The sequence below is a fragment of the Puntigrus tetrazona genome, chromosome 13, assembly GCF_018831695.1.
Source record: "Puntigrus tetrazona isolate hp1 chromosome 13, ASM1883169v1, whole genome shotgun sequence".
Classification (NCBI taxonomy): domain Eukaryota; kingdom Metazoa; phylum Chordata; class Actinopteri; order Cypriniformes; family Cyprinidae; genus Puntigrus; species Puntigrus tetrazona.
Window position 1 is genome coordinate 6,044,835 of NC_056711.1, and position 14,854 is coordinate 6,059,688.

A 14,854-nucleotide genomic window follows, 5' to 3' on the forward strand; every position below is an offset into this window, starting at 1 on the left:
GGATGGGGAACATCTGTAAAAGGGTTTCTTTCTTTAAAAAAAAAAAAGAGAATAAAATAGTATTTTCAGCAAATGTTCATTTCTGGCTGAATTATTACTTTAACCTTTATGGACCAAAAAACAGAAACTGAAGTAAAAATAAATAAAAACTGTATATAAAAAAAGGAATAAAAATGACACAACACAACAAAATAACTAAAACTTTTAATTTAATATGAAAACAGAATACATAGGAACAAACAAAAAACGTTTATAAAAACTATAAAAGGATTTCAATAACATTAAACTAATACTGGTTTGCGCTGTTTGGTTAAGCTGAGAGGGGTTTTTTTAGCAATAAGGACCTTGACATTTTTGAGGTGCACAATGCAGATGAAAGAGGCACAGACACGATCACCTACACAAAAGGAGAGTAACTGAGCCATGCTGGCTTTGACAACACTTTATTTCAGTCAACAGGGGAGCTGTCTTTTTGCCCAGGCAGAAAACTGAGAACAGTGTGGCAAATTGAAAAGCTGTTAAAAGTAAGCCCACAGTAGTTCATTCAAGCGTTTACACTTGTCAGGATTGTTGATGTTAGTAATGAAAATTCGGAAAATGTTTGACAGATGATGTATTGAGCGAACAGTATATTTTGATTCCCATTTTCATAGCGTCATTAGGCGAATATATCATACTGAGAAGCCCATTACAACCATTATCTGCATTAATCATGAAGCTACAATAGACATATATTGAAAATACCATATAAACAACATCATGTCACTGTTGCAACATTAAGCTAATGCGGCTATCAGTGGCCTGAACCTTAGAAGCGTCACCGTTTGATGTAACATACACAGGAGACGAACGTGTGGCTCTCATTTCGAATGTATGTCTGCCCAAACTATTTGGGAAAATCTCAGCAGCGTTTTCCATTCACTGCGAACCAAAGAGACGGCAGTGACTCAAATGCAGTGCTAATTCCACTTGAGACGGTGCTCATGGATCAAAGTGTCCACAACAATACGAAGCACTGTGCTGCTTCAAACAAACTCATTGAATCATTTACCTTTAAACCATGTGTGGGTGTGCGCTTTCACTGATGGGGCTTTGCTTATGGCTGAGAATTAGATGCACATCTGCGTGACGTACGTGAAAACTAATACGCAATCGGAAAATAAAGTGCTATATTAAATTGACGCGAAATGCTACATCAGTCAATATAAAGGTGCAGTGATCTGTCTTACAGATACTGTAGTGCAGTTATAACAAAACATCACAGCTATCATATTTAGTATGTATGTATACGCTTTCATTTTAAACAGCATGTCGTTAATGCACAATACCTGGCGTACATTGATACACTGACATAAACACTTTTGTTTAAATGGAGGTTGATATTTTATAAATGCATGAAACACAAATGTAGATAAAATAAAAAACAGAGGTCTGTAATAAAATGCCAGTAATCACTGCATAAAAAGGCAAGGAATGAACAGTTAAATGCTCAGAAATCGACATACAATAATAAAGTTGTTGGAATAAGTTAATTTGTCCCGTTAAAGTATGATAAGATGCTCTATGCATTGTCCTGCCATACAGACACGTTAAAAGTACACTGAAGAACTTGTACAAAACATTATAGTTTTATAGTATAGAGCAATGATTGTACGTGCAGTAGATAATGGCTCACTAAGAGGGCACCATGTTCTTACCGCTAGGCTCTCTGTTGAGATACGTGGCCCAGTAAACCAGGTTAAAACTGCCAAAAAGCACTGGAAAGATGATCCGGGACATACGGTCAATCTTGCTGACGCTGTTGAAGGTCTTCAGTGCTTCTTTAGCCACTGGCTGGGCTTTACTGTGGTCCGCTGTGGCGCTCTTCGAGACAGTGGGCAGAGCTGAGTCCTTTGCAATGTGGGGTGCGTAGTTTGCCACAGCGACTGCATATGCGTTATTCTTTTTAATAACGGACGTCTCTTTTTTCTGAAGTTAGAAGAAATTTGTTAACGCAAAGTAGTAAAAAAGATACACGCAATGTCAGGCAGCAGTTTAAAAGTACAGTTCACTCAAAAAGAAACATTCGCAGAAAATGTACTCACCCTTAGGCCACGCAAGATATAGATGAGTTCATTTTTTCATCGGAACAGATTTAGAGAAATGTAACATTACTACATCCACCAGAGAATGCTCTGGAGTGAATGGGTGCCGCCAGAATGAGAGTCATGAAAACATTGCAATAATTATCAAGTATTCCACCTCTCCAATCCATCAATTAACATCTTGTGATGTGAAAAGCTACATGTATGTAATAAATCCCTTTTATAACTTCAACTAATTTTTCCTGTTAAAACGAGTACTCTGTCCATTATATTGCTTTCTCCGGTAAAAAAGTTGTCTTGTGTGAATCAGAAGAGAACATGCACAGATCAAACACTGTTTATAAGCTTAAACTGTTCTAAACAAATGATGTGAGAGGACACCGGGAAGTTGTGTGGATTATTGTAATATTTTAATCGGCTGTTTGGACTATCTCTCTGACGGCACCCATTCACTGCAAAGAGTCCACTGGTCGGCAAGTGATGTAATGCTACATTTCTCCAAATCTGTACAGGTGAAGAAACAGACTCATCTATATCTTGGATGGCTTGAGGGTGAGTACATTTTCAGCAAATTTCGATTTTTAGATTTCCTTTAAATATGCAGAATTAACAGTGATGGTTTCCCTTATCTAATTAACCCTCTTCTCAATGACAATAATCAGAGCTACCAAATGTGATCCACTCCAACATTTAAAGCCCGGCCTGTGTCGTCATGGTTACCTTATCATTGACAATGCTCTTGCCATCCCAGGCCCAGCCACGCTTGGTGAAGTAGTTTACTGTGGCAAACTCGATGAGAGCAGAGAAAACAAACGCGTAGCACACGGCGATGAACCAGTCCATGGCTGTGGCGTAGGCCACCTTCGGTAAAGAGTTTCTAGCGCTGATGCTCAGAGTGGTCATCGTTAGCACCGTGGTCACACCTATCAAAAATATCACAAAAAAACAACAAAAAAAAGACCCGGTGAGCGCTGTACGTATTAGTGTACCGCATTAGTGCAGCATGCCTCGCTGCAGATAATTACCAGCGTTTATGCCGTTCACTTATTCATGGAAGAGACAGCACAGATGTACACGTGTAATCATAAATGCCCTGGGCTAATGAAATTGTGTTCATTTCAGCAGTCAGTCATATGGCCTAAGTGAACCTCCTGTCCTCATTTCATATAGATGATCTTCTGTTTTTTGTAAACAATTTTAATTAATTTTTGCATCCTCTGGGAAAATAAAATAAATCCAAATATATTCATCATTATAACAGATATCAGGGAGAAAACAGGAAAATGCACAAAAACGCTACTGTTTTCTTTATCTCACTTTTATCTTTTCAATCATCTCAAGACATTTCTTTCAGGCTGACAAATAAAGGAATTTTTGCTGGATGATTTGAATAGCTTTGTTTTGAAAAGATGAATCATTCTGGAATGACTGGGGTGATTTTTTTTACAGTGCATCTGCAAGGAAAATAAAAAATAATGAATAATTGTCTTTTCTAATGAGAAAAAATTACTTTCTACTCTGAAGATCCGTTTAAATGTAATACATGCCATTATCACAGAATGATTTGGGGATTTGGGGACATATTACAAGAACCAGCTCGTGTCTCTTTCAGTAACCATAAAGTGCACAGTTTAGAAAGAAAAATCATCCCACTGTTTTTAACCCATTCAATAAGACTATAACATAGTAGTATTTGTATGAATTGCAATGTGCAATTTTATGTAATTTTATTATACTATAAAATAAAACTACTGTCAATAAGGTTTATTTTAGGAAATAAATACTTTCTGCAAGAATGCATTAAATCAATTAAATGTTTTCAGATTTTTGGCTCCATTAATAAATTACATTTTAAAATACATTAAAATAGAAAAGTTATTTCAAATTCTAAGAGAATTCACAATATCGCTATTGTTATCTTATATTTTTAAACAAATAAATTCAGTCAGAGTGAGATTGTTTTTATATATATATATATATATATATATATATATATATATATATATATATATATATATATATAATAAAGTTCTAATAAAATAATATAGTGTTTAATAAAAAATAATAAAATTTTATATGATTTCTTATATGATTTAAGTCAATTGCTCCCTGTGCTATCTACACCATGCATAATTAAATTTTGCAATTATTTTTTTTTTTTGTATTATTTCATCATGACAGCATTAACAAACAAAGATATGATCAAATGATCATCTTATCAGCATTTTAAAGAGCTATATTACAGTAGGAGCCTGGATCATTGTGTTGGAGTGATGTTGTAAAATCCCAGTAAAGTGTACCATACACGGGTAGTTTACTGCATCCCCCCTCAACTGAGCACTGATGCAAGATGTAGAATTGTGGTGTGCAAATTACACAGAGCAATTCATGAGTGTTTACCTCATTTGCATAATTCCTTTAGTGAATTGGCCACTAAAACAACAAAGCGTGTGAATAAAAGACGCTATCAGCGTTTCATTCTTAGCGAATTCCCCCTGCGAGTCTGTGTTTAATTTAAATGTGTTTTTGGATGCTAAGGCTTCCTCCCACTGAATGAACAAAAATACATTCATGCACATAACTGGGCAAATTTTTCAACCGCCAAAAAAGAGAAACACACGGAGGCCGATTTTTTAGAGCCGTTTGCCTTTGCTCGCAGCCATCGCAAAATCATCCCTAGAGTTCAGAAGGAAATTTAAATTGCTAGAGAAAATCAAAAAACGTACACATTCCCCATCAGCTTTACCCGTGACTGCATCGGTAATTTAATCAGAGCTACAAAATCAGCATGCTAAATTGATTTTTTTTCATCGAAAAGATGTACACGGCCAACAAATAAACATGTGCCGTAGTAAACTGAATTAAAAACGTTTCCACATAATGCTCTGATTACACAACACATGCTCACCCACCAAAAACTGTGCGTGCGGGGACAGACTCTCGGTTGAGCCAAAAAGAGACTTGGGATAAGATGACAGTCATTATGCAAGGCAGGTACGTCTGGATCACAAAGTACCCAATCTTCCTCTTCAGATGGAAATGGGCAGTCATCACTGTATATTCACCTACACAGCAGGAGAGAAACACGAGGGAGGGAAGGACGTCGAACAGGAGCATATGGATCCAGGTGATTTTGTGACTGCTTGCGAATGTCTTACCTGTACTGGACTTGATGGTTTCCTTGCCAACGGTCTGTCCCGTTAAGTCATACTGGTTAAGCCTAGATCCATCCAGAGCTACTTCCACCGATAAAGTGGCATCACGTGTCCAAACATATGTCACCTCTGTCAGAGTGTAAGCATCTACACGCAGATACAATATATTTTAATAGAACCTAAAGCATGTAGAGACACTAAGCATCATGGGAAATAAAATAAAAGATTAGCATTTTTGCTTACAGCTGCCAAATTTAAGCGGACATGAATGGAAGTCCATTGGAAAGTCCTCTAGATGCATTGGACATTCAGCTTGAACAGTCAACCTGTACAAACACACACATTAGACAACAGTCACCCTGCAAAATTATGTTATTATTAGGGCTGTGCATTTAATTTATTCATTAGCACACTTAATAAAAAAAATCTGAAATTGTGTTAAAAGGAAATGTTCCCACCATCAGAGCACTTCAATGTTTACTGTTAATTAAGCACTACTGCTCAAAGGTTTGGGGTCAGCAACATTTCTTGGAAGAAATAAACACTTTCATTCAGCAAGTGTGCAAGATAGTTTTCTCATTTAAATAAATTGAACTATGATAAACATAACAGATGCTTTTTGAAAAACATTGACAAATGGTCGTGTACAGCTGATTTACAGTCTTAAGGTATTTGTTTTTATTAAGGTACGAATAAAATAATATTTTAACTTCCATAGCCACTTTTTGTAACGTCTGACCAATGATTTGCTCATCTCCCGCTATAAGGTATTTTAATTAATCTTGATTTTGGGGACTTTTACGATCAAATATTGATATATGTGATCAATTATGAATAGTTTAGTGAATGAATTAGCATCCCAGGTAATTACTTGGATACATTTTTTTTTAAAGCTCTAGTGTAGGGGTACCTCATGGTGTACAGCAGAGTGCCGTTCTCCATAATCCTCAGTAGTTTGTTGGGCATGGTCATGTTGTGAGCCACAGATTTCTTGCCGTTGTGAAAGAAAGTGTCTGGAGTCCAGATTTTACTGGCCATCAGGTTGTTGAGACGCAGGATGTTCATTGGCCCGTTAAACTTCAGCCGCTCGTCTGTCCAGCGCTGACGGAAAAACACATCCACTGTGTATTCCTGAGAACAGAGTGACATACCAGGGGAGATAAGAGTGCAAGATGTTCTTCAGTGCTCAGTGCATCAGACAATATATACACAGAAAACATTTTCTTTCAGTGTGGGATCTAAAATCTGAATGTTGCTGTTGGTCTATTTCATGTTTTACTAAAAAATATATTATCAGGGTAACCGCTTTCACAAAATATATTTATTGTATTCATCATCCGTGCATTTAATTGATCAAAAGGGACAGTACAGGCATGCATAATGTTATAAGATATTTTTTTAAGAATTCTGATATTTTTTTAAGCCTACACAAACATATTAAGTTGTCTGCAATATTTACAATATCTGCATATTAGAGTGACTCATCATATCAATAAATGATGTTTTAATATTTTTAAATACATTACATTTTAAATACATTTAAATTTTTTTTTTTTTTGCAGGTATGTTTAAACATGTGACAGAAGCTTCCACACAAAACGTCACTGACAGACAAGACACACATAATAAAAATAATGCTAACAGAATAAGTAAATATGGAATAACAATGTACGAAAACAATTAAAGAAAATATACACAATATAAAAAATTGACAGTGGTATTTATGTCTACAAGTATGTTATGTACAAATGCAAAAAGCGTGTTAGGTGACTTGTTATACATAATGTTTATATGCTTCACACTGTGGATTTGTAATAACTGAACTGTGCATTTGTGCATTTGAACATTCACAATACCGAAAGGAATTGCTCACTGAGCTCCTGATAGTCAGCTAATGCCAGTTACTCTGTTTCTACAGTCAAGTTGTCTTTGGAAATTCTGATTTGATGTTCAGTCGAGCCTGGGTTTTCAGGTATGTTCTTGTTTTGCGCACTCTGTTTTGTTTTGTTGTGATAAGGTATCGTGGGAGGGGATGTTCAACAGGGTTCTGTCCGTGGCGAAGGGGGGACAATAAATGCAACAATCGGGATGGCTTCTACTCTGAGTAAGACCTCTGATACTGGAGTAGGAGCTTTGACTCTTCGCTTCCTGGAACGTTAACGGCCTAAACCATCCTGTTAAATGTGTTAAGGTGCTGTCTTATTTATGAAAAAAGAACACTGACATTATATTTTTACAAGAGACACACTTTAAAAAGATTCCCATTCCTTGCTGAGACTGGACAGATCAATCCTTTTTCTCATCCTTTTCATCAAGGCTAGTGGTAAGAAAAGCCTAGGTTTTTGAAACATTTCGTAACACAAGTTATTTTTCGAGGCTAATAACCAACCAAATATTTCACCTTTACTTTTGTGGGACACCTTTAAAGTGCATTTAAGGGTTTTTTTATCTCTTTTAATCGGTTTAAATAATATTATGAAGCACAGTACTCTAGTAATGCAATTGTGGACCCCTCTACTATGGAGATTTTTTTTAAATTGCTGTAATCTATCAACGCTAGATAAAAAAGAGAATTTCTTGTTGCCGACTTAACATTAGATGAAATAAAGAACATCATAAAGTCACTTCCTTGACGAAATCCCCTGTGAGGTATATAAAGCATGTCAATATACATTTATAATACATTGGGGCCCCACATGCTTAATATGTTCTCCCAGGCTTTGGAGGAGGGACAGATCCCCCAGTCGTTTAACGAAGCAGTAATCACAGTCATACCCAAGAAAGAGAAGGAAATTCTTTTAGTAATCTTCATGGTCTGTTTAACGTATTATAGGGAAGGTATTCATGTCTTGGCTTAAAATTCTATACAAAAACCATAGGGCACAAATACTCACAGACTCATTTTTTCACCTTCCTTTGCTTTATTTAGGGGTAACTTGATGACTTTCTAATTGTGTTTGGAGTTTCGAGACATGAACAAACCGAGTTTATATCTCGAATCTCCAAACACAATTAGAAAATCAATAAGTTCAATAAGTTGTTTAGTGATTTCAGAGATTGCTCTGAATATCTTACACTAAAAATTTTGAAGACTATGACACAAGTTGTGTCAATGACTAAGGCAAAAAGAAGGGGAGAGAGCGGCTATACGAATACCCCTAAATAAAGCAAAGGAAGGTGACAAAATTCTGTCTGTGAGTATTTGTGCCCTACTGTTTTTGTATAGAATTTTAAGCCAAGACATGAACTTAAAACAATGCCTTCCTAAAACAAAACTTATTTTAACTTTTCCTATAGTCAAATTTAATGGCTTTAGCTCTACAAAACAAAGACACTTATTTTAACTTTTATGGAAGAAGGGACGTCAGTTTGGCAAAATATGCAAACCATTTATAAGTCATTTGGAGGGTGAAGGCGAAACTGATTCAGAGGAAGGGCTTGTTGACAATTTAAGTAGGATCTAATGGCAATTCCCGATTGACACTAGCAGTTTTCCCCTTACAGTATGTAGCAAACAGAGGGAAGTGAGAGGATGGGAGGGAAGTTGGGGCACTTGTTACACATCTATATCTATATTACATATCTATATAGTTATATTATATAGTTATATATGTTATGTATAGTTAGATATATATATATATATATATATATATATTATATATATTATACGCAATGTCTCCATAATTATACACTTAATACCGCAGAAGAAGAAATGTATTATTATATTTATCTTTGTATGCAGAAGGAAAATGAGGAGGATCGTTCCATTTTGTTATACAATCTGTGTTGTGTATATTTCTCCATTAAAAAAACCCCAAAACATGTCAGGTGTTCAGTGTGGTCTCGGACTTTGGATGTCACTGTAAACCATTCAAAGACAGCTAGAAGAAAAGCATTAAAAGTAAGACTGGGCTCCCTCAGTAAGTGCCAGCAACTTTTCAGTTCACTCAATATGCTCATTGTCTGTGTATAACGTGTGTTTCATCTTCCTCGCTATAGTACTAGAAAGTGGCAAAGTGTCAGAAGCGCTTCACATCACCGCATTATATCCGAGTCCCTCGGGCACTGTGCTGCCATGCACCGACCCCCGGGGTGAAGGCGGGCATCCAGTTTCCATGGCAGCACAGAGACAGAAAAACACAATGTTATGTACATAAGAGATAATACTTATTCACTCCCACACTCATACAGGAAAGATAATATTGTGTGACAGTACATGCTGTCACAGGAGCGCCGGGGCTCCCCAGCACTCACAGAGCCCATCTGCAATGCTTCATTTCCTTCTCATGCTTCCATCTATCCTTCATCAGCTTTCACATTGTCCCAATCACACTGCAGGAACAAACCTTTTACGGGTCCATACTAAGTTAATTCCGGTACTATAAAATCTAAAACCTTCATCTCGAACGAACTTTGAGGAAAGCTTGCCTGGTCATTTGATATTCTTGCTAACGTCTTGCAACATTACCCTCCATTATGCAGGAGAACTCCTCAAGCAAAAAGACAATACTTGTCACTTTCCATTGTGTCATATCATAACCACACGGCCTGAAGGCAGTGGCACAGTAAGACTGATAAAAATAACCTGCTTTTTGATCCTCCGTAGTATATGTCTATTATTAGGCATTATGTTCTTTACTTGAGAGTCTAAAATCTTCCACACCTATTCAAACCGGTTACAAACCGCTCCGAGAAAAGCCTTTTACTTCCAATTTATTATGTTTTTTAATGCAAAAATCTTGATAAAGGTACAGTAGACCTTAAAACAAAAGTGAAAAATAAAACAAATGCAGTTTAGGACTCTTTTGTAAGTCACTGTTGATCAGAGGATATGTCATAATATATAGCAATGTGTTTTTTTCTTCTAAAATTGATGTCACGAAATCCAACTATTCAAGTCATGACATTTTACAGTCTGGATTCAGCTTTTAGCAGTATAGTATAAAGTTGTAGCCTTAATCATTGTTGTTATTGTTGCATGCCTTAATTTATGTATTTACAATACCATTTTAAAGTTTGTGGTCAGTAAGCTTTTTGTTGTTGAAAGAAATGAATGCTTTCGTTCAGCAAGGACACATTCAGTCAATCAAAAGTTACATTAAAAGTATTCATAATGTTACAAAAGAGTTCTGTTTTAATGCAGTTTTTTAAAACTTTATATTCATCAAAGAATCTTGAAAAACCATACCACTGTTTTCATAAATATATTAATATTGCAACTGTTTTCAACATTTAGAATAATAATAAGCAGGAAATTCATGAGCACCAAATCAGCATATTAAAATGATTTATGAAGAATAATGTGACATTGAAGATTGGAGTAATGAAGCTGAAAATTCAGCTTTGCATCACAGACATAAATTACATTTTAAAATATACTAAAACATGTTAATATATTATAAAAAAATATATTGAAATAACAGAAAACATATGTATTTATGTTTTATTATATTTTTGATCAAATCAGTGCCGCCTTGATGAGTATAAGAGACTTATCATACACTTTTGAATGGTACCGTACATTTAAACATTGTTTAGGATGCACAGCTTTCACAAATGAATACTGTGGAAACCTGTACAGAGAAGTAATCGAGTAGTGTTGTGATTGATATTATTTACAAGATAGTGTAAATCTCTCATCACAGGTGATGACTGGAGAATAGGAGATACACCGCCGATTCAGGAATCATGATATACCAAGACCACTCAGAAAAAAAAACCATGACAGAAATACCCAGAGTGATGATCGTCCTGACATAATACGGTCTTTACAAACAGAGATTTTTCTAGTACAGGATAGTGAGAGTGTTCAGTGGGGTTTAGAAAACACACCACTGACCGGTAAAAGATGATACATAATGAATGAATGGATGAAAAATCCCTTTTCTACCATCTTTTTCTCTATTCTAAATATTTGAGAGCAGACAGTGTGAAGTGGGGAAAAAGAAGAGTACTGAGAAAAGCTTTTAGCCAGCAGCAGGTACCAAATGCTATGAATAGACAACAGATGGAAAACAAGGATTGAGGGAGAGAGATGATATGGTATAAAAGGAGAAAAGTGAGATAACAACAAGAAAATATAAAATATTTCTGAAAAATATTACTTGACTCTCACTATACAGCGCACGAGTCAGCCGATGTGAGAAGAAGGATGTCTTACCATGTCCGTATCAGACACTGGTCCAAAACTGGTCACATAGATATCGGTCTTCACCTCCGTCACTCGATCTATGTCACAGCAAAAGGAAACTACAAATTACAATGCTGCTAACCAGTAACTCCTCATTTATAAGCATAATCGAGCCTAATATCCTATATGTTTGTAAAAGACTTAATTTCATCCTGTTGCTCACATTCAACTACTAAAGATGAGTCGTGTACTTTTACGCCTGTGTGTTATTTGAAGCTTGATAAATCAGCATCCACTCAGATATTCTGCCTGAGATCTCCTTTGTGTTTCACACATGAAGGGAAACTAATTTGGGGTTCGAATGACATAGACATGAAAAAAAAGATGCTGTTTTTCAAATCTGAGTGCACTATTACTATAGCTTATTTTAAGTGGAACCATGGCAACACTTCATTCTGGCTCTTGGCTCCACCGCATGTCCACTAACTCCTGTGAACGCGTTTTTTTTTTTTCTGCTGGTCTCTCTAAATCTCAAAAAGGAAACGCTCGCAAGAAATCTATTTGCCACATGGTGGGCGTCGCTCGATCCATGTCTTTTATGTTGCCAAGCCCAGAGCTTTCAAACAATAGCAAGGGCCACATAAATACATATTAACTCTGAGAGACTGCACAGGCAGGGTTTGTCGAATTGTTAAGTGGAGATGAGATTGCTGGCTTATTCAGTCAGGCGTGGCTCCAAATTTCTCAGGTCATCAACACCTCATTATAATTAGTTTATCAGTGGTAAAATCAGGTCAGGGTGACAGTGCACATAAACAATGAGTCGCTTAAATGTTTTGCACATAATGGCACGTTTTACTGATTTCAGCCATTTTTTTTCTTGTTGAGCTATTTCTAGACAGAAGCACACACGAACACAGTAGTTTTGCTCATTAATACATCATAAAGCATGTATAAATGTAATATAAATTTCGGGAAATGTGACACAGCACTAATTTCCCTAGATTTTCTCACCTCCAAGACCAGGTCTCAGCCTGTTGTCGTAGCCATCAAGCAGTCGGTCCAAGATCCGTGTGAAGAGGGTAATGTTGTTTTTAAAGGCATCTGAGCCGGATACATCTGTCTCAGAACTACACAAGATACATCTGGCATCTCAAAAGTCTGTTACATAAACATACAGGCTAGAGAGTTACATGCAGAAAAAGCTGCTCTCTACAAACCTTGTTCCATGAAGTTATGAGAAGATGACCATATGGCAAAACACTAACATGACAGCTGCATCAAAACCTGAGATTTCATCTTAGCAAACTTATCTACTAAGCTATTAATGACTCCCTCTAGGTGTGTGCATATTTACATATACCTTTATTTTCAATGTCTTTTATCACGATTAAATCAAAGTAATATTTAACTGAATTCCTCATTGAGACATCAGGGCTAGTGAGTGCGCAGAAATATTTTATTCATATTTCTGTTAGTTGTATAACACTAGTCTTATGCATAACGTGTCTTATGTATAACATGTGTGTATATATAATACGCTTGTGGGGAAAAATGTTGCTATAGTCTTGTTTACTTTTATTCCAAGTTGCCTTAATTAGGATTTTGGATTTAAACATTATTAAAATTATTGGTAAATCAACATTCTGTCTTTTGAGATGAACTCGATTGAAATCAGAACATTTCTTTAAATTGTGTATAACAGGACAGTTCACTTAAAAAATGTTGTTGTTGTTTTTTTACATCATTCTTCTGTGGGATTTGTTTTGAGAAACATTTTTGGTGACCGCTGACTTCCATTGTATGAACATAGAACAAATCATAAACGACATTTCTCGAAATGTATTTTATATTCCACAGAAGAAAGAGAAAATTTGGAACAACATGGATGATGTGATATTAACTTCACCCTAGGTTATTATTATGTCTATTTTTATTTATGTCTGTTGTAATATATAAGAATACTATTTTACTGATATACGATTTCGGCAATATTGTAAATGGAGACGATCACACCAAAAGCTTTTTGACTTACACTGAAAGAAAAAGGGAGAGAGTGGTTGTGATAATCCCACCATTATTGGGTTTTATCTTTAAAAAAAAAGCGCGCTCCCTTACGAAAAAAAAATATATAGAGATACATTTTTTTGCTTACCATGCACGCCATAAAGCCAGCAGGAACAGGTAGATTAGAAATCCATGCGAATGACCCCACGGCCGATTCATTGTCGAGTTATTCCCTGCCAAATAAGTTGTTTCATTCTTCAAGTCAGTCATAAAAAATATTGATATGAGAATGAACCAACGCAAAACTTCCAGTGACATTTATTTTAGCTTGTAAGCGTTCCGCGTTTGCGCGCGCGCATCTCCAGAGCGCGCGCCAACGGTCGCGAGCTGAAGCCAGACGGCGAGCCTTCGTTTCAAAAGTTTTACAATTTGAAACTTGCTGCGAATACACCAGCCACACCTACGGCGTCTTTACATTTGAAAGGAGACCGGTTAAAACTGTCCACACAGAAGAAGCGCGCGTAAAGCTGTCGCCGAGGTTAGACGCTCACAACCCCGGGAACCCGAACGATACTTCAACAACAAAACCTAACAGCAATATACAACAGGCGACAAATTACCTTCGTTTCGCCGAGGCGCAGCTCCTTTGAGACAAAGAAACAAGAAAAGTTGCGCCCCTCGAGCTTGCGCTTCCTAAGACGCCTCACCCGCGGATTGAAGGAAACTCCCAGGGCGCGCGCAGAGGCATACAGACCGGCACGTGAGCTTACCGGTGTGCCTTCTTCTCAACCTTTGTGTCAACTATCCAGAGGCGTCCCCTGGTCACCAAGATGTGTGTCTGTTTGTATGCCCAAGCTGCTCATGTGAGGGCTGAAGTGGCTTGTATGAAATCAATATAGCCTAGGCGTGAGCCCGGAGAGCATCAAGTAGCCAAAAGACGCAAGAGGGGACACCGGGTCCTAGAGCCAGCACAGCTCACACTTTTGCCCACTGGAGAGCGCACGAACATCAGTAACATTCATTACACCTGTTGGGTTAAATGACAATAGTAGCTAATAAATTAATTCAGTACTTTCTAACCCTTAAGCATGAGTTCGTGTGTGGGAAATAACAAGAGATAAGTCACTGGTCACCGAAACGGTGGCCGATGTAATTCAAAATATATTTTCACTCAAACTTCAACGTAGTATTTTTTTATAGAAGTTCAGACGCTAGCTCAGCATTTATTCGATTACAGTGCTGAAATATTGTTAAATGTTATTCGTTTTAATATATTTTAAAATGTCATTTGTTCGTGTGATGGCAACGTTTTAACTTGTTTGTTTACACACATAAACAGCTTTATTTAGTATTTTAATTGCGTCTCTTGCCATGGATCATACTCTAGGAAGGAACTATTTTTGTACTGTTTTGTTGACATTTGTTGACATTTTCTGTGTATGGCCAGAGATCCAGACAGAAAGCAAAAACACTGACAG

The 14,854-nt window shown here is 36.6% G+C and overlaps 1 protein-coding gene across 2 annotated transcripts; it reads right to left on the minus strand.

The window, feature by feature from the left end:
* Positions 1 to 427: 427 nt before the first annotated feature.
* Positions 428 to 14,310, minus strand: gabra2a (gamma-aminobutyric acid type A receptor subunit alpha2a). 2 transcript variants are annotated; one of them, XM_043254606.1, is made up of 10 exons: positions 13,997 to 14,310; positions 13,525 to 13,609; positions 12,384 to 12,499; positions 11,400 to 11,467; positions 6,150 to 6,370; positions 5,483 to 5,565; positions 5,243 to 5,386; positions 4,997 to 5,149; positions 2,805 to 3,007; positions 428 to 1,968 (listed from the first exon to the last, which is right to left on the minus strand). In XM_043254606.1, the coding sequence occupies exons 2-10, from the start codon at positions 13,593 to 13,595 to the stop codon at positions 1,675 to 1,677; spliced, it is 1,353 nt and encodes a 450-aa protein (XP_043110541.1). In that variant the 5' UTR covers positions 13,596 to 13,609; positions 13,997 to 14,310; the 3' UTR covers positions 428 to 1,674. The 2 variants fall into 2 exon arrangements, with proteins under 2 accessions (XP_043110541.1, XP_043110542.1); XM_043254607.1 differs by lacking the exon at positions 13,525 to 13,609.
* Positions 14,311 to 14,854: the final 544 nt, after the last annotated feature.